Source organism: Pelmatolapia mariae, linkage group LG18 (assembly GCF_036321145.2).
Source record: "Pelmatolapia mariae isolate MD_Pm_ZW linkage group LG18, Pm_UMD_F_2, whole genome shotgun sequence".
Lineage (NCBI taxonomy): Eukaryota > Metazoa > Chordata > Actinopteri > Cichliformes > Cichlidae > Pelmatolapia > Pelmatolapia mariae.
Window position 1 is genome coordinate 29,994,393 of NC_086243.1, and position 18,408 is coordinate 30,012,800.

At 41.5% G+C, this 18,408-nt stretch overlaps 1 protein-coding gene and 1 pseudogene across 1 annotated transcript; both read left to right on the forward strand.

Moving 5' to 3' along the window:
- The first annotated feature begins 1,389 nt into the window (after window positions 1-1,389).
- LOC134616281 (tripartite motif-containing protein 16-like) lies at window positions 1,390-3,189 on the forward strand. Its single transcript, XM_065469586.1, has one exon. The coding sequence runs from the start codon at window positions 1,390-1,392 to the stop codon at window positions 3,046-3,048; it is 1,659 nt and encodes a 552-aa protein (XP_065325658.1). The 3' UTR covers window positions 3,049-3,189.
- Window positions 3,190-15,551: 12,362 nt separating this feature from the next.
- LOC134616178 (tripartite motif-containing protein 16-like) lies at window positions 15,552-17,257 on the forward strand (annotated as a pseudogene).
- The last annotated feature ends 1,151 nt before the right edge of the window (window positions 17,258-18,408 follow it).

The window sequence follows — 18,408 nt, forward strand, 5'->3', positions numbered from 1 at the left end:
CGGGTGTCTCTCGTTAACTAGCAGCTGGTTCATTTGTGCTGCCAGACGCTCGTGGAGTGCAGTCAGATTCTTCAGCCAGTAGGCGTGAACCATGTCGGGCCCTGGTGCTGTCCAACTCTTCATACTGGAGACCCTTTCTTGGATATCTGCCACTGTGATGGTTACTCGACCCTGTTCAGGGAGGTCGCTATGGTCTGCCCTCAGATCCACTAGCCACTGAGCATTGCTGTTATGGGTTGCGTCCTTCTCCCATATGCTCTTCCAGTATTGTTCTGCCTCCAGCCTTGGTGGTGCTGTTCTCTTATTGTTCCCTTGCCACTGAGAGTACACCTTTGCTGGTTCTGTGGAGAACAGCTGGTTTATTCTCCTGCCTTCTATCTCTCTGGTATACCTCCTCAAGCGGCTGGCCAAGGCTGTGAGTCATTGCTTGGCAGTTACCAAGGCCTCAGGTATGGACAGCTTGCTGTATTTCTTATGCACCTTCTTTGTCGCGCCTTTCTGCAACTCCATTAGTTGGCTAATCTCCCTCCGTGCTACTTTGATCTTGCCCTCTAGCCTCCTTCTCCATGGAGGGTACTGCCCCTTGTGGCTGTTCAACTTATAGCCAAGCATCTCACTGATCACTGCTGCCGTATTGTAGATCAGCTTGTTAGTCTCGTAGCAGTGTAGCAGTGACCAGCATCAAGAGAGGGAGAGGACTGAGGAGTTTGGAGTGAACCAAGAGTTAAACACTCTACAAAATGCCTTATTTAGAAGAGTTAGTGAAACAAATTAATCTTATCCTGTCCTGTCTTACAAAAAACAAAACCTCTTTAATCCACAAGGGTGTAACCATGGTTATCCTTGCATCCGTGCATTGTCAATTCATTTTGTACAATCCAGCTAACGCTTCCAAGTTTGTGTGTTTTTCTTTTTTTTCCTTCTAACCAAATGCAGCTTTTTACACAATTTTGTCAGTGTCCTTATACCTCCATGCTGTGTCTATGTGCTGAAAGAAAATGATTGCCTTTTAACTTAAATCAATCAAGAAGTAAACTTCAATTAACTCAATAACACAAGACATTTTGGAGAAGCTAAGTTAAAAAATAAAAAGGTTAGGTAGGTCAAAGTTTTTACTACATACTGTAAATCAAACATAACACACCCTGGAACTCATAAAATAAGCATTTTATAACTCGTTGGTGCCTCCCTTCACAGATGTGTCTGTATCAGGATGGGTCTAAACAACATGGTGTAAATGCAGTTGCTGGTGAGCCTCATTTCCTGTAGGAGGTGAACAAGAGCAGAGATCTGTTTCCCTTCAGAGCACAGAGGTTGTTTCTGTTCAGAGAAAGTGAAACTGTCTGACAGTCACTGAGAGACGGTGAAACGGCACAGCACATGAATCAAATGGACCAAACAAAATTCTGCTGTTCAGTCTGTTTGGATCTACTGAAGGATCCGGTGACTATTCCCTGTGGACACAGCTACTGCATGAACTGTATTAAAAGCTTCTGGGATGAAGAGGAAAAGAAGAAAATCTACAGCTGCCCTCAGTGCAGACAGACTTTCACAGCGAGGCCTGTCCTGGTGAAAAGCACCATGTTAGCAGATTTAGTGGAGGAGCTGAAGAAGACTGGACTCCAAGCTGCTCCTGCTGATCACTGCTATGCTGGACCTGAAGATGTGGCCTGTGATGTCTGCACTGGAAGAAAAATGAAAGCCTTCAAGTCCTGTCTGGTGTGTTTGGTCTCTTACTGTGAGAAACATGTTAAGCTTCATTATGAATGTCCTGCATTTGACAAACACAAGCTGGTGGAGCCCTCCAAGAAGCTCCGGGAGAACATCTGCTCTCATCATGATGAGGTGATGAAGATGTTCTGCCGTACTGATCAGCAGAGTATCTGTTATATCTGCTCTGTGGATGAACATAAAGGCCACGACACAGTCTCAGCTGCAGCAGAAAGGACTGAGAGGCAGAGAGAGCTGGAGGGGAGTCGACAAAACATCCAGCAGAGAATCCAGGACAGAGAGAAAGATGTGAAGCTGCTTCAACAGGAGGTGGAGGCCATCAATCAGTCTGCTGATCAAACAGTGGAGCACAGTGAGAAGATCTTCACTGAGCTGATCCATCTCATCCAGAAAAGAAGCTCTGATGTGAAGCAGCAGATCAGATCCCAGCAGGAAACTGAAGTGAGTCGAGTCAAAGAGCTTGAGGAGAAGCTGGAGCAGGAGATCACTGAGCTGAAGAGGAAAGATGCTGAGCTGAAGCAGCTCTCACACACAGAGGATCACATCCAGTTTCTACACAACTACCCCTCACTGTCAGCACTCAGTGAGTCTACAGACTCATCCAGCATCAATATCCGTCCTCTGAGCTACTTTGAGGATGTGACAGCAGCTGTGTCAGAGGTCAGAGATAAACTACAGGACATTCTGAGAGAGGAATGGACAAACATCTCACTGACAGTCACTGAAGTGGATGTTTTACTGTCAGATCCACCAGAGCCAAAGACCAGAGCTGGATTCTTAAAATATTCATGTGAAATCACACTGGATCCAAACACAGCAAACAAACAGCTGTTATTATCAGAGGGGAACAGAAAAGTGACATACGTGAGACAACAACAGTCTTATTCTGATCATCCAGACAGATTCACTGGATCGTGGCAGGTCCTGAGTAGAGAGAGTCTGACTGGACGTTGTTACTGGGAGGTGGAGTGGAGAGGGGGAGGAGTTTATGTAGCAGTCGCATACAAGAATATCAGCAGAGCAGGGAGTGTGTATGAATCTACATTTGGACATAATGACAAATCTTGGGCATTAAATTATAACAACAACAGTTATACATTTTTGTACAACAACATCCAAACTCCTGTCTCAGGTCCTCGTTCCTCCAGAGTAGGAGTGTACCTGGATCACAGAGCAGGTATTTTGTCCTTCTACAGCGTCTCTGAAACCATGACTCTCCTCCACAGAGTCCAGACCACATTCACTCAGCCGCTCTATGCTGGACTGACATTTTGGTTAAATTTTGGAGACTCTGCTGAGTTGAATAAAGTGAAATAGAGTGAAGTTTTTCATATTGTGGGTTTAAATCTGTGTTTTAGTTTCATTTTATTTTCTCTCCATCATTTCTGCACAGAGATCAGCTGTCAGTCAAACATTATGGGTGGTACCTCCACATCTTCTAGTTGTTCTCTTGATGTTTCTGAGTTTTTAAAGGAGATCTTTCCTGTGACTGTTTATGGAGGCTATCACTGCTCATCATCATTTTGATTTACGAAAATATTTCTCCACATGAAAATGTAAACTTCTCTATCCTCTAAATGTTTCTGGAATATTTGTATTGAAAAATGTCGACATTTCTCTTTATGAGTATGGCAGACCATGTGTGTGTGTTTGTGTTTGTTTTTGTCAAAATCATCAAACAAATGAGGAAAAACTGTGATTTTAATGAATGAATTCATATATTGTGTTGATGTTTTATTGTGTGAATAAACTGGAAGGTTTGACTATAAATCAAACTTTGAACAAAGTCTTTTCTTCTGTCTTCATTCCAGGATCTCACTCAAATCTGATGCAGAAAATATGAAACTAATCTGAGAGAATAACTGAAGCAGTTTTCCTCCTGAAGCATCACAAAGTTCAGAGTTCATGTTTAGAGCAGAAGATTCAGCAGTCGCTCTGTGACCTTTCAACTTTCTTCACTAAAACAGCTTCATTACAGAGAAACAAGTCACATTTTCTTCATGTTCTTAAGTCCTTTCAGATGTTTGTAATGGTCCTTGAATGCAGCATCAGTGTTACAGGTTTAAAAGGTCACTTTCTGTTGTGTTCAAAGATTTCCTTCAGATATGGTCTTTAATAAGATAAGATAAGATAAGATGACCTTTATTAGTCCCACACGTGGGAAATTTGTTTTGTCACAGCAGGAAGTGGACAGTGCAAAAGTTATGAAGGACAATTAGAATAAAATAAAATAAGAATAAATACAGTACACAACTGTACAGAATAGAATAAAAATAGAATACTATATACAGTAGAATAAAATAGAATAAAATATACAATAGGATAAAAATAGAATACAAATGCTATATACAACAGAGTGAAAAATACAACGGTGCCAGAAAGATTATTGCACATTTGTGTTATTGCACATTTGTGGATGTGTGTGTATGATCAGTTAAAGTCTTTGTTGTGGAGTCTGACAGCAGTGGGGAGGAAAGACCTGCGAAATCTCTCCGTCCCACACCGTGGGTGCCGCAGTCTCCCACTGAAGGAGCTGCTCAGTGCTGTCACAGTCTCATGCATGGGGTGGGAGATGTTGTCCAGCAGGGATGACAGCTTAGCCACCATTCTCCTGTCACTCACCACCTCCATTGGGTCCAGAGGGCATCCTAGAACAGAGCTGGCCCTTCGGATCAGCCTGTTCAGTCTCTTCCTGTCCCCAGCAGAGATGCTGCCACCCCAGCAGACCACACCATAAAAGATGGCTGAGGCCACCACAGAGTCATAGAAGGTCTTCAGGAGTGGGCCCTCCACTCCAAACGACCTGAGTCTCCGCAGCAGGTACAGCCTGCTCTGCCCTTTCCTGTAGAGGGCGTCTGAGTTATGAGTCCAGTCCAGTTTGTTGTTCAGATGAACACCAAGGTACCTGTAGCTGTCCACAGTCTCAATGTCCATACCTTGGATGTTCAGTGGTTGCAGTGGAGGATGTTTGTGCCTGCGGAAGTCTACCACCAGCTCCTTGGTTTTACTGGCATTGATCTGGAGGTAGTTCAGCTGGCACCAGTCCACAAAGTCCTGAGTCAGTCCTCTGTACTCCTTGTCGTCCCCATCAGTGATGAGGCCGACTATTGCAGAGTCATCAGAGAACTTCTGCAGGAAGCACTGGGTGGAGTTGTGGGAGAAGTCTGCAGTGTAGATGGTGAAGAGGAACGGAGCCAGAACCGTTCCCTGTGGGGCCCCCGTACTGCAGACGACCCTGTCCGACACACAGCCCTGAGTTCTCACATACTGTGGTCGGTCGGTGAGGTAGTCCAAAATCCAGGTAGTGAGGTGATGGTCCACTCCTGAGTTCTCCAGCTTGTCCTTCAAGACCTTGGGAAGAATAGTGTTGAAGGCACTGGAGAAATCAAAGAACATGATTCTCACAGTGCTTCCAGCGGTCTCCAGGTGAGCGAGGGAGCGATGTAGGAGGTGAATGACGGCATCATCCGCTCCAATGCCAGGCTGGTAGGCAAACTGAAGTGGGTCCAGTGATGAGCTCACAAGGCGCCGAAGCTGAGCCAGGACCAGCCGCTCCAGGGTCTTCATCAGGTGGGATGTCAGAGCCACCGGCCTGTAGCTGTTGAGGTCCTTGGGGCGTGAAGTCTTTGGCACTGGTACAACACAGGAGGTTTTCCAGAGCTGTGGGACTCGTCCCAGCCTCAGGCTCAGGTTGAAGAGGTGCTCCATCACACCACACAGTTGGTCCGCGCAGGACCTGACGACCCTCGAGCTGATGCCATCTGGACCCGCTGCCTTCTTGCCATTAATCCTCCTCAGTTCCCTCCTAACCTGGGTGGCTGAGAGAGACAGTCTGGAGCCTTGTGTTGATTGTGTATTGGATGCTGTTGTTGGGGGTGGGGAGGAGTGAGCAGGGTGAATAGAGGAGGTGTGAGGTGTCTGAGGTGTCAGAGGTGGAACAGCAGCAGTGGGGGTGGTTGAGTCTGCAGCCGATGTTGGAGACTGCCTCATGGCTGAATCAAATCTGTTGAAGAAATGATTCAGTTCATTTGCCCACCTCACATCCCTCCCAGGCAGAGAGTTCTGATGTTTGTGGCCCGAGATGGTTCTGAGGCCTCTCCAGACTTCACCAACGTTATTTTGCTGAAGCTGGTTCTCCATCTTCTGCCTGTAGCTATCCTTCCCATTCCTTATCAGTCCCCTCAACTCTCTCTGCACCCTTTTCAACTCCTCTTTGTCTTTGGATTTGAAGGCCCTCCTCTTCTGCTTGAGGACAGCTTTAATTTCCGGGGTAATCCAAGGTTTGTTGTTGGAGATCATGTAAAGCCAGTGATACAGCAGTGTCATTAGCTGTGTTATTGGCACCAGGCTGTGTTTATGTATGTATTTAATTCTGTCTGAGGATGTCTTCAGCATGAAATGATCATTTGCTCAGCTGCTGTGTCTCATCTCTTATCAGACATTGGTTGGAACAGAGTTTTGTTGCTGACCATCTGACAAGAGGGTGAAGAAAAGCTTCAGGCTTCATTTGGACACTACGTTGGACAGAAGTCTCCACAAAAATGATTCAGAAACACAAATATTATTAATGAAGGTACAAATTTCAAAAAGGGGTCATACATGATCCTGAGAAATGTCCTTGAACATTTGAACATGAGTCAGAGGGTTGTCAGGTTTCTACACTGCATCGTGGCATCAAGCCTGAGATGTCTGTGTGAACAAGTATGGAGGACACAAATGCACAGACGGAGTCGAGCTGTTTACTGCTGATGAGGAAGGAAAATAGTCTGTTGGATATTAAAGCAGCATTTATTAGAGTAAGAACAGATACTTGTGTCCTTCATTTGATCCCCGTCAATTTACAGAAGACTTAAGGACCCTTTGACTTCTAACATACAGCTGCATGTTTACAATTTTATTATTTATTTATTTCTAGCAAAGCGAGACTTTACTGATTAACACTAGAAGTCCCAGGCTTTTCTAACCCTCTGTCAGCCAAGTGGAAGCTAACTTGGCTAGTCTGTTAGCATCAATTCATATGTAAATTGGGTCGTTACCTGAGAATTGTGGAGGGGAGTGGGGGTGTGTGAATGATTGCGGATTTCTAACTGCAAACTGCCTCTTTGTTTGTGTGTGGGGAGGGGGAACTGCTAAAAGCTGTGAACTTCATTTTGTGTTCGTCTTGATGCATTCTCAATCATCCAGGAAAATAAATCTCCAAAAGATTTATTGATAAAAACAGTACAAAAAAACCAAAAAATATTTCTACAAAAACAACCATTTGTACTCATATTTACAGATAATAATAAAAAGTGAGTGAGTACATTTCAATCACTCACAATCCTGGCACTGCCATGGTATCTGTAGTCTGCATTTACCACATGTGTATCTGTAGCAGTGAACACATCGCACAGTGGCATGATTGTTCTTGCATTTGTGTTTGACCTGACACGTGGCTCTTTTTCCAGGGCTAGGTGTGGAGGGTTGTGTCCGAAGCAACTGTTCTTTTATTGCCTTCTTCCCAGCCATATGAGAGTTAGCCAACTCTTTTGCAAGCTGCACCAGGAAGTCCACCCGTCTTTCCTGCGTCCCGGTGCATGCTTGATACAGCACATGTGCATTCAGTGCTGCCATGTCAATCATGTTATAGGACCGTGTACTCCCGCACCATCTGGTCCATCACATCCACGCCACACTTTGTGGTGTTGTAAAGGGTGACAGTGTTTGGCTTCCTTTTGGTGGTGTTATCAGTCTGAACCACGCTGTGCATGCTGCTAAGAATATAGACTGTCTTCTTCCGTTTGGCTGCATACGCCGTCAGCGTGGCAGCAGAGGTTGAAAACACCTAAGAAATAAGATAAATTGTTATTTCCATAGCACTTTTACACACAATGAAACACATAAACATAGAACCACAAAAGACCTGCAGCCTACCTGAGTGGTGAATTCATTGCGATTTGTGTATCTAGCGGATTGAGGAATTTCCCGGCGAATCTTGCTGACTGTGCCGAGGATGGTGGTTTTCCGTCTAAGAAGTTTTTGCGCAAGTGAAAGTGATGTGAAGAAATTGTCCGTGGTAACATTTCTGCCCTTGTCTAGGAATGGTTCCATCAGCCTCATCACTACATTTTCAGACAGTCTCTCCCCACTGGGACGATTGGGGTCCTTGCCAAGATATGTGAGGACATTGCAAATGTACTTGGATTTTAGGTCGCAGGCCACCCAAAACTTGATCCCAAACTTGTCAGGTTTACTTGCAATATACTGCAGGAAACAGCACCGAGTCTTTGATCTTGATCTTGATCAAAGATCTTGATCTTGCGGGGGGTTACTAGGGTTCCATCACTACGTGACTGCTGGTCAGCAAACCTGGGAAACCCACAGATCATTGGAACTATGCCGCGTAACCGCTTCCAAGACATCATGCAACACCTACGCTTTGATGACAGGTCCACCCGCAGTGATCGAGCAAAGACTGATAAGTTCGCTTCAGTTTCCAGTGTGTGGGGATCATTTGTCACCAACTGCATCACGTGCTACAACCCTGGTCTACATATCACCGTTGATGAACAGCTCTTCCCATCAAAGACTCGGTGCTGTTTCCTGCAGTATATTGCAAGTAAACCTGACAGGTTTGGGATCAAGTTTTGGGTGGCCTGCGACCTAAAATCCAAGTACATTTGCAATGTCCTCCTATATCTTGGCAAGGACCCCAATCGTCCCAGTGGGGAGAGACTGTCTGAAAATGTAGTGATGAGGCTGATGGAACCATTCCTAGACAAGGGCAGAAATGTTACCACAGACAATTTCTTCACATCACTTTCACTTGCGCAAAAACTTCTTAGACGGAAAGCCACCATCCTCGGCACAGTCAACAAGATTCGCCGGGAAATTCCTCAATCCGCTAGATACACAAATCGCAATGAATTCACCACTCAGGTAGGCTGCAGGTCTTTTGTGGTTCTATGTTTATGTGTTTCATTGTGTGTAAAAGTGCTATGGAAATAACAATTTATCTTATTTCTTAGGTGTTTTCAACCACTGCTGCCACGCTGACGGCGTATGCGGCCAAACGGAAGAAGACAGTCTATATTCTTAGCAGCATGCACAGCGTGGTTCAGACTGATAACACCACCAAAAGGAAGCCAAACACTGTCACCCTTTACAACACCACAAAGTGTGGCGTGGATGTGATGGACCAGATGGTGCGGGAGTACACGGTCCTATAACATGATTGACATGGCAGCACTGAATGCACATGTGCTGTATCAAGCATGCACCGGGACGCAGGAAAGACGGGTGGACTTCCTGGTGCAGCTTGCAAAAGAGTTGGCTAACTCTCATATGGCTGGGAAGAAGGCAATAAAAGAACAGTTGCTTCGGACACAACCCTCCACACCTAGCCCTGGAAAAAGAGCCACGTGTCAGGTCAAACACAAATGCAAGAACAATCATGCCACTGTGCGATGTGTTCACTGCTACAGATACACATGTGGTAAATGCAGACTACAGATACCATGGCAGTGCCAGGATTGTGAGTGATTGCTGAAAATGTTGCAATGTACTTACTCACTTTTTATTGTTATTTGTACATATGTGTACAAATGGTTGTTTTTTTATTTTTGTTTTTTTGTACTGTTTTATCAATAAATCTCAGCAACAATGGAAATACACCCATGTGTGTTGATTTCTCCCTAAGGCAAACTGAAACACAAGTTTCCTTGTGGCTCAGGAAACTAACCACTCCAAGTGGTTCAGCATGGCCCCACCTTATTTACATAACAAAAGCAGCTGTTCACAGGTGATTAAGGATATTAGCTAAAAGCCTACCAGCCATTTGGCTCGACGGTGGGTTTTATAGGTAGAAAAGCCAAATGGCTCTTCTCTGGGACTTCTAGTGTTAAAGACATATAATCAGACATATTACTGTTACTTTCTGAAAAAGACTCACATAAAGCAGATTTATCACAAGCAAACATCAAGACACATCCTTCATGGCTTAAAGTTGCAGTGGGACTCTTTCGCCATCTGGTGGTTGTAACAGTTATGACAACTGTTCCTGCATATATGTTCCTCCTCAGTGTGAAGAAGACTGGACTCCAAGCTGCTCCTGCTGATCACTGCGTGTTCCTCCTGTGTCTAAAATCTATTTCCATTATGAATCAGGAAACTGTTTGCACCAATCATAAAGCCAATAAAATACGTCACACACTAAGAAATAACAAAAAGGAATTGTGGATTTCAAGGAGATTTTTCCCTCTTTTTTTGAAATCATAAGAATACAAACTAATACAAGACTGTCATGTTTCCATAAGTTTGTAGAGACACTGTTCTGTTGTATTCTAGGACATCAGTCACTTTTTAAATGCATGCTACTCCTCCTCTTCATCATCATCATCATCAGCACCCATGACCTCCTTTTAGTCTTTGTTTTGTTATTTTTCAGAGTTCAGGAGACGTTCTTATGGGATTTCCACAGTGTACAAGTACTATTTAGACCCTTTACCTAAAAGAAAAGAGTAAAGTACAAAGTAGATTTACTCACTGCAGGAAAATAATGCCTCAATCTGATATATTGTCTTATATGACAAATTGAAACTGATGCATCAAAGTGTAAGCAGCATTTTCCTGTCACAGCTGGTCTAGATGGAACTGATCTGATCTCCTTTATGTACAGGTAGATATCCAGTGGGTTTGCTAAGGGTCACAGATGAGGGGCTGTGTGAGATGCTTAATGGGAAAGGAAATAAAACCATTGTTCCAGACCTGCAGCTAAGATACTCGAGTATCTTCAAATATGAAGCTGAGTATTACTTCCATACTTTCCTCCACTGCTGATGACCTTGTTACCTGCTGCTCCCTGTTAATGATCAGCCTCAGTTCTGATAGTAAACTGTTGGCTCTCGTTCTGTCAGGTTGTTGCTCAGTGACGTCTTGTTTTCAAATGTCTGCCTTTAACTTTTTGGTTTTGTTTACTGTGTAATATATAATATATGGTTTTTCAGAGAGTAACAACTTTTATTACAGAGAACATTTTTAAAACTCAACATAAACTTAAAATGAATTATATGTAACACATTATTGGCTACTTTAACTGTGTTTTTAGGATCTTACTTTCTGTATTAAATAAATACAGTGGCGGTCCTTGCCATGGGGGGTCCTACAACCGCCCATGTCGCCAATATCAAAAACCGCTACTGATTAAATATATTTGAAGGACTATAAATGAAGAAGGACTTTGAGTCTGTTAATCATCTGCGATGTGAAAACCTTCAATTTCAATCTGAAAGTCAGAAATTGTTTCATTCCAACGAAATATACATTTTATAAGTTGAGTCTTTCTTGTGCTATGCAACACAGTGCATGTACATATGTGTATCATTTGTGAAGTCATCAGTCCTCTGTCACTGTGTTCAGAATGACTGTTTTTTCTAAATCATAGAGATGTTTCCTGATGCTGTGTGATGGCTGTGACTGACTGTGAGGATGGAAATAAACAGAAACACTGAGAGAGTTTCTTGGTCAGTATATAAACAAACATATGGCAGATGAGACTGCTAGATACATTTTTAATATGTGTTGTAATTTTTCAGTTGTGTTGTCCATTGTGATAACCATCTCACACAGGTCCAGAGCGCAGATGTTGCTGCATTGCGGCAGTGTTATGCAGATGTGTTCTCCCCCTGCTCGGCTGTACAACTCTCACAGAGCACCATTTTATAACCCGCCCTGGTGTGACGGTGTGTTCACGGCCCTACTGCTTACCTGAACATAAAAGACAAATTGTTCAGAGAGAATTGGCTAAAATACTGAAGTTGGGAGTAATAGAAAAGTCACACAGCATGTTGTGTAGCCCCATAGTTCTTGTAAGTGAAGACAGATGGGTCTATATGGTTCTGTGTTGAATACTGCAAGGTGAACGAGGGTGTCACAGTTTAATGATCACCCCATGTCCCGGTCTATGAGCTCCTGTAAGGTGGCCAGATGGCTCCCCTGCCTCAGTCGGGCGGTGGAGCTATGTGACGTCAACTGGAAATCTGAGACAGAAATGTCAAATATAACAGTTAAAAAGCAAAGAATGAAATGAACTTCACTGCAGCGATGCTCGTCTCAGGTCCTTATTGCTTTACAAGGTGTTTTTTCTTCACTTCCCATATTATATTTAAATATATGAATGATGTCTTGATTAAAAAAGAATGTGTCACTACAGTGATTCTTGAGATAAGGGACAAAACATGTCCGGCAGATAAAACCCAATTTTGTGGTTAAAAATATGCATACAAGTGTTAACCCAACTGCCTAAAACACAAACCAAGGCAATGTTTATACAACAAAAGTATGATTTTGCATTTTTTAAAAATATATATTTATTTTAAATGGTACAATACATTACCAGTGCCTTAAAAATCCATTGTCCAGAAGCAGGTGTGATAATATTAAAATACAGAAAAAAAATTAAAAGTAATGTAAAATTAAACATCATGGCTCTCGTCACTAAGTATTTAAGTCAATACCTTATATAATATCAAAATATGCAATTGAAAATTTATTTTTACATATTTTTTAAGTGATTAAAATCGTGTCCAGAGTTTTTGTCAACACCATCAGATTTTTTTAAAAGTACAAAAAAATCAGGAATTATTGTGGGTAGCTTACACTCTGAGGACCCCTTTACCACTTCCTGTTTGATACACACGCCCTGAGGTCACTGCTGTGATAATTGTTTTTATTTTCATTTCATTTATTGCATACCTTTCTGATAAAACTCTGTGTCACAACCATAGTGCGTCAACACCAAAGTCGATGTAATCCAAGATTTAAGTTGTTTTTTTTTGTAAAAAGATCTTAATTTAGGTAGATTGTAGAAGCCATAAGCAACTGATGAAAAACAAGATGGCTTCTGTCAGAAAAACATGTGTTATGAGAGAAAGTAGGGTATTTTGTCAACACCATCAGGATTTTTGTCTGACGGTGTTGACCCTTTTTCTAATGGTGTTGACAAATGTCACAAAAGTGTGCTATTCACCATTTATATTAAGTTGTTTTTTTTTTTTACTAATATTTCAGATATATTACTTCCTGTGTATTTTACTGATATTTCTGCTTCACAGATGTGTCAAATATTATCAAATGTGCCTTATCTTGAATTTCATTGTTTATGTATACATTATTAATCCTGTAGGAAAATGCTTAGTAAACTGCATTTAACCCATTCACTCAGTGATGCAGTGGGCAGCTACCAATCCAGGATAGCCGCTGTTCGTTGGATTTGAACGCCCAACCTTCCAATCATGTGGCATCTACTGAGCTAGCTGTGCCTCGAAAGCTGGTCTTTAAGTGATGATGTATGAATCCTGCTTCCGGGCTTAAACAACTCTGTGTTTATTAAGCCTGTTGTGCTGTTAAAATGTTTTAATGCTTTTTATCTTGTTCTATTACATCTAAACAAGCCCCTAAAAACAGTCAGTGATCACTGTCAGCCTAACCATCGGGAACCCTCACGTTAACTTATATCAAGTGGAAAAAGGTTAGCATTCATCCTCCAGCTTCACTGTGTTTATATTATGCTAACATAGCTGTGTCGCTAGCGATAACGTAGTACATCACTATATACCAGCTAGCCCAACTTCAGTAACCTGACAATAGTCACTGCTGTTTAGTTTTCTGTCTTCATTTATGTTGGAAGTGATAGCAGAGCTGGTGTATCATGTTCAGGTGGAAACAAGCAATCTAACTTCTAACTCTGTTAAATTTCATATATTCTGTTTTCATGGATGCCTGGATGTTACACCTGGTAGAGCAGCCACACTGATCATTTTATTAAAGATGAAAGAATTTAGACAGTTTGTAACTCTCAGTGATGCCGCAGAGTTCCTTTGACTTTGGGATCTGCAGCGGAGTTTGGACCTGGAAACGGCTAATGACATCAGACTTAAAGACCGGATAGCATCTCTATTGCTTAATGCATAATTGTGTTGTGAATATTCATCCTTAATCTGTAAAAAAGCATCAGGTTCAGAAAAACTATAGTAATTACAAAATGGTACATTTCAGGCTAGAATAGCAAAGGGGAACCTGACAGTAGAGGAACGAAAGAGAAGGAACAGGGAGGATCAAAAAAGAAGGAGAGAAAAAATTAACAGCCAGCCCGAGTTGAAGAAAGAGTTTCTCATAAAGGAAAGGGAAACATGGAGAAATAGAGTGAAAAAGGAGAAAATAAAGAACACCAGTGATCTGAAAGAAAGAGAAAAAAGGCAGAAGAGAAGGTTTTGGAAGAAAGCACAGAGAGACAAAAGGAGAGAAAGTACAGCAGGGTCTAAACACACAACCACAGAGTACTTTAGGAATCAAGGAGTAGCAGGCAGCTACTTGCTGGTGAACTATTAATATGTAGAACTTGACATGTGCAAAAACAGAATTGTTATGATGTGTCTTGTGATATTACAAAAGTTGTTAAGGTTTAATTGTCATTTTGAAAGAAATAATATCTTGTTTTCTACTAGTGTGTCACCACCGTCAGATTTGTGTCACCACCGTCAGCACCTTGTCAACTCCATAATATGGAGTTTTTGTTTATTTTTCTCTTTTGGAGAACCATATATTTTCCTCCCTCATGATCTTCCAATAAAAATACGTAATTTTCTCAATAAATGTGTAATTTGCATTCTGCTTAATATGATTGTTTCTTATACAGATTAAATACAAGCTTCTGAAAATATGTATGACTGTAACTCTAATAATAAAAAGCCAAAACAATCTTACTTTTAAATGTGGTATAATTACTTTGAAAACATATGTGCATAAACAATAGAATAGAGAAGCTGCTAATAGTCAAAATAGCTGAAACAACTTAATTTAAAATATATATTTTTGCATTTCTTTGTGTCTGACGGTGTTGACAAAAACCTTGCACTTCTCCAGCAAAAACATAAATTATTAAAAAATGTTACACCTGGGAGATTGTACAAAAACATGATGAGACAGCCAAAACTTTGTGTAACAATTATATGTAAATGTGTTTTTTAAAAATTAAAAAAAATATATTTCAGAAAATTAAAACCTGTTTTGTCCCTAATCTCAGGAATCACTGACTAGTCATATCTCCATATTCTGATTGGATGAATACTTTGATTCAGTCATGGACTCAGTGTCAGATCAGAAAAAATGCACATGCTACAGTTTTTAGTAGGACATGTGTTTTTTATTATATACTTTATCATTTGTTTTTGGTGCATCTGTCTAATCTGAGTGTCTGGAGAAGAACTAGAATTACAAAGTTTCTATTTGCTTCTGTTAAATGGGCATCATATTAACTTATGATACTTAAATTAAAAAAATCTAGTTTACTGCATGACATAAGGAGTAAACTGAATCTGAAAATAGGTTTTATTTAGTGGAGACTAACAGCAGTTAACTGTTTTTCTCATTTAAAATTGTTTGAAAGAAACTAAATTTGCAATATTTAGTGATGTAAAATCTGATTTTAATTGATTAAAAGTCATTGAAATTTTGACTTAGTTAAAACAAAAAATAAAACTAAACTAAAGAGGATCTGCCTTGCAATATCAAAAATCGAAGTGCAGCTATCAAAGTTTGACTAGGAAACAATTGTTACTGGAAGCAGTAAACCAAAGGTAACACACCCATAATCATAAAATAAGCATTTTATGACTTGTTGTTGCCTCCCTTCACAGATGTGTCTGTATCAGGATGGGTCTAAACAACATGGTGTAAATGCAGTTGCTGGTGAGCCTCATTTCCTGTAGGAGGTGAACAAGAGCAGAGATCTGTTTCCCTTCAGAGCACAGAGGTTGTTTCTGTTCAGAGAAAGTCAAACTGTCTGACAGTCACTGAGAGACGGTGAAACGGCACAGCACATGAATCAAATGGACCAAACAAAATTCTGCTGTTCAGTCTGTTTGGATCTACTGAAGGATCCGGTGACTATTCCCTGTGGACACAGCTACTGCATGAACTGTATTAAAAGCTTCTGGGATGAAGAGGAAGAGAAGAAAATCTACAGCTGCCCTCAGTGCAGACAGACTTTCACAGCGAGGCCTGTCCTGGTGAAAAACACCATGTTAGCAGATTTAGTGGAGGAGCTGAAGAAGACTGGACTCCAAGCTGCTCCTGCTGATCACTGCTATGCTGGACCTGAAGATGTGGCCTGTGATGTCTGCACTGGAAGAAAAATGAAAGCCTTCAAGTCCTGTTTATTCTGTCTGGCATCTTACTGTGAGAAACAACTTCAGCCTCATTATGATGCAGCTCCATTAAAGAAACACAAGCTGGTGGAGCCCTCCAAGAAGCTCCAGGAGAACATCTGCTCTCATCATGATGAGGTGATGAAGATGTTCTGCCGTACTGATCAGCAGAGTATCTGTTATCTCTGCTCTGTGGATGAACATAAAGGCCACGACACAGTCTCAGCTGCAGCAGAAAGGACTGAGAGGCAGAGAGAGCTGGAGGTGAGTCGACAAAACATCCAGCAGAGAATCCAGGACAGAGAGAAAGATGTGAAGCTGCTTCAACAGGAGGTGGAGGCCATCAATCAGTCTGCTGATCAAACAGTGGAGCACAGTGAGAAGATCTTCACTGAGCTGATCCATCTCATCCAGAAAAGAAGCTCTGATGTGAAGCAGCAGATCAGATCCCAGCAGGAAACTGAAGTGAGTCGAGTCAAAGAGCTTGAGGAGAAGCTGGAGCAGGAGATCACTGAGCTGAAGAGGAAAGATGCTGAGCTGAAGCAGCTCTCACACACAGAGGATCACATCCAGTTTCTACACAACTACCCCTCACTGTCAGCACTCAGTGAGTCTACAGACTCATCCAGCATCAATATCCGTCCTCTGAGCTACTTTGAGGATGTGACAGCAGCTGTGTCAGAGGTCAGAGATAAACTACAGGACATTCTGAGAGAGGAATGGACAAACATCTCACTGACAGTCACTGAAGTGGATGTTTTACTGTCAGATCCACCAGAGCCAAAGACCAGAGCTGGATTCTTAAAATATTCATGTGAAATCACACTGGATCCAAACACAGCAAACAAACAGCTGTTATTATCAGAGGGGAACAGAAAAGTAACATTAATCAATCAAAAACAGTCTTATTCAGATCATCCAGACAGATTCACTGACCGTGGCAGCAGGTCCTGAGTAGAAAGAGTCTGACTGGACGTTGTTACTGGGAGGTGGAGTGGAGAGGAGGGAGAGGAGGTTATGTAGCAGTCGCATACAAGAATATCAGCAGAGCAGGGAGTGGGAATGAATGTGGATTTGGACATAATGACAAATCTTGGTCATTAGATTGTAACAACAACAGTTATACACTTCGGTACAACAACATCCAAACTCCTGTCTCAGGTCCTCGTTCCTCCAGAGTAGGAGTGTACCTGGATCACAGAGCAGGTATTTTGTCCTTCTACAGCGTCTCTGAAACCATGACTCTCCTCCACAGAGTCCAGACCACATTCACTCAGCCGCTCTATGCTGGACTTTGGTTTTACTATTATGGAATCACTGCTGAGTTGATTAAAGTGAAATAGACTGAAGTCTTTCATATTGTGGGTTTAAATCTGTATTTTAGTTTCATTTTATTTTCTCTCCATCATTTCTGCACAGAGATCAGCTGTCAGTCAAACATTATGGGTGGTACCTCCACATCTTCTAGTTGTTCTCTTGATGTTTCTGAGTTTTTAAAGGAGATCTTTCCTGTGACTGTTTATGGAGGCTATCACTGCTCATCATCATTTTGATTTACGAAAATATTTCTCCACATGAAAATGTAAACTTCTCTATCCTCTAAATGTTTCTGGAATATTTGTATTGAAAAATGTCGACATTTCTCTTTATGAGTATGGCAGACCATGTGTGTGTGTTTGTGTTTGTTTTTGTCAAAATCATCAAACAAATGAGGAAAAACTGTGATTTTAATGAATGAATTCATATATTGTGTTGATGTTTTATTGTGTGAATAAACTGGAAGGTTTAACTATAAATCAAACTTTGAACAAAGTCTTTTCTTCTGTCTTCATTCCAGGATCTCACTCAAATCTGATGCAGAAAATATGAAACTAATCTGAGAGAATAACTGAAGCAGTTTTCCTCCTGAAGCATCACAAAGTTCAGAGTTCATGTTTAGAGCAGAAGATTCAGCAGTCGCTCTGTGACCTTTCAACTTTCTTCACTAAAACAGCTTCATTACAGAGAAACAAGTCACATTTTCTTCATGTTCTTAAGTCCTTTCAGATGTTTGTAATGGTCCTTGAATGCAGCATCTGTGTCGCAGTTTTAAAAGGTCACTTTCTGTTGTGTTCAAAGATTTCCTTCAGATATGGTCTTTAATCAGTAAAGCCAGTGATACAGCAGTATCATTAGCTCTGTTATTGGCACCAGGCTGTGTTTATGTATGTATTTAATTCTGTCTGAGGATGTCTTCAGCATGAAATGATCATTTGCTCAGCTGCTGTGTCTCATCTCTTATCAGACATTGGTTGGAACAGAGTTTTGTTGCTGACCATCTGACAAGAGGCTGAAGAAAAGCTTCAGGCTTCATTTGGACACTACGTTGGACAGAAGTCTCCACAAAAATGACTCAGAAACACAAATATTATTAACGAAAGTCCAAATTTCAAAAAGGGGTCATACATGATCCTGAGAAATGTCCTTGAACATTTGAACATGAGTCAGAGGGTTG

Excerpts from the sequence above, each read along its gene's own strand:
- LOC134616281 (XM_065469586.1), top strand. The coding sequence starts at position 1,390 with ATGGACCAAACAAAATTCTGCTGTTCAGTCTGTTTGGATCTACTGAAG.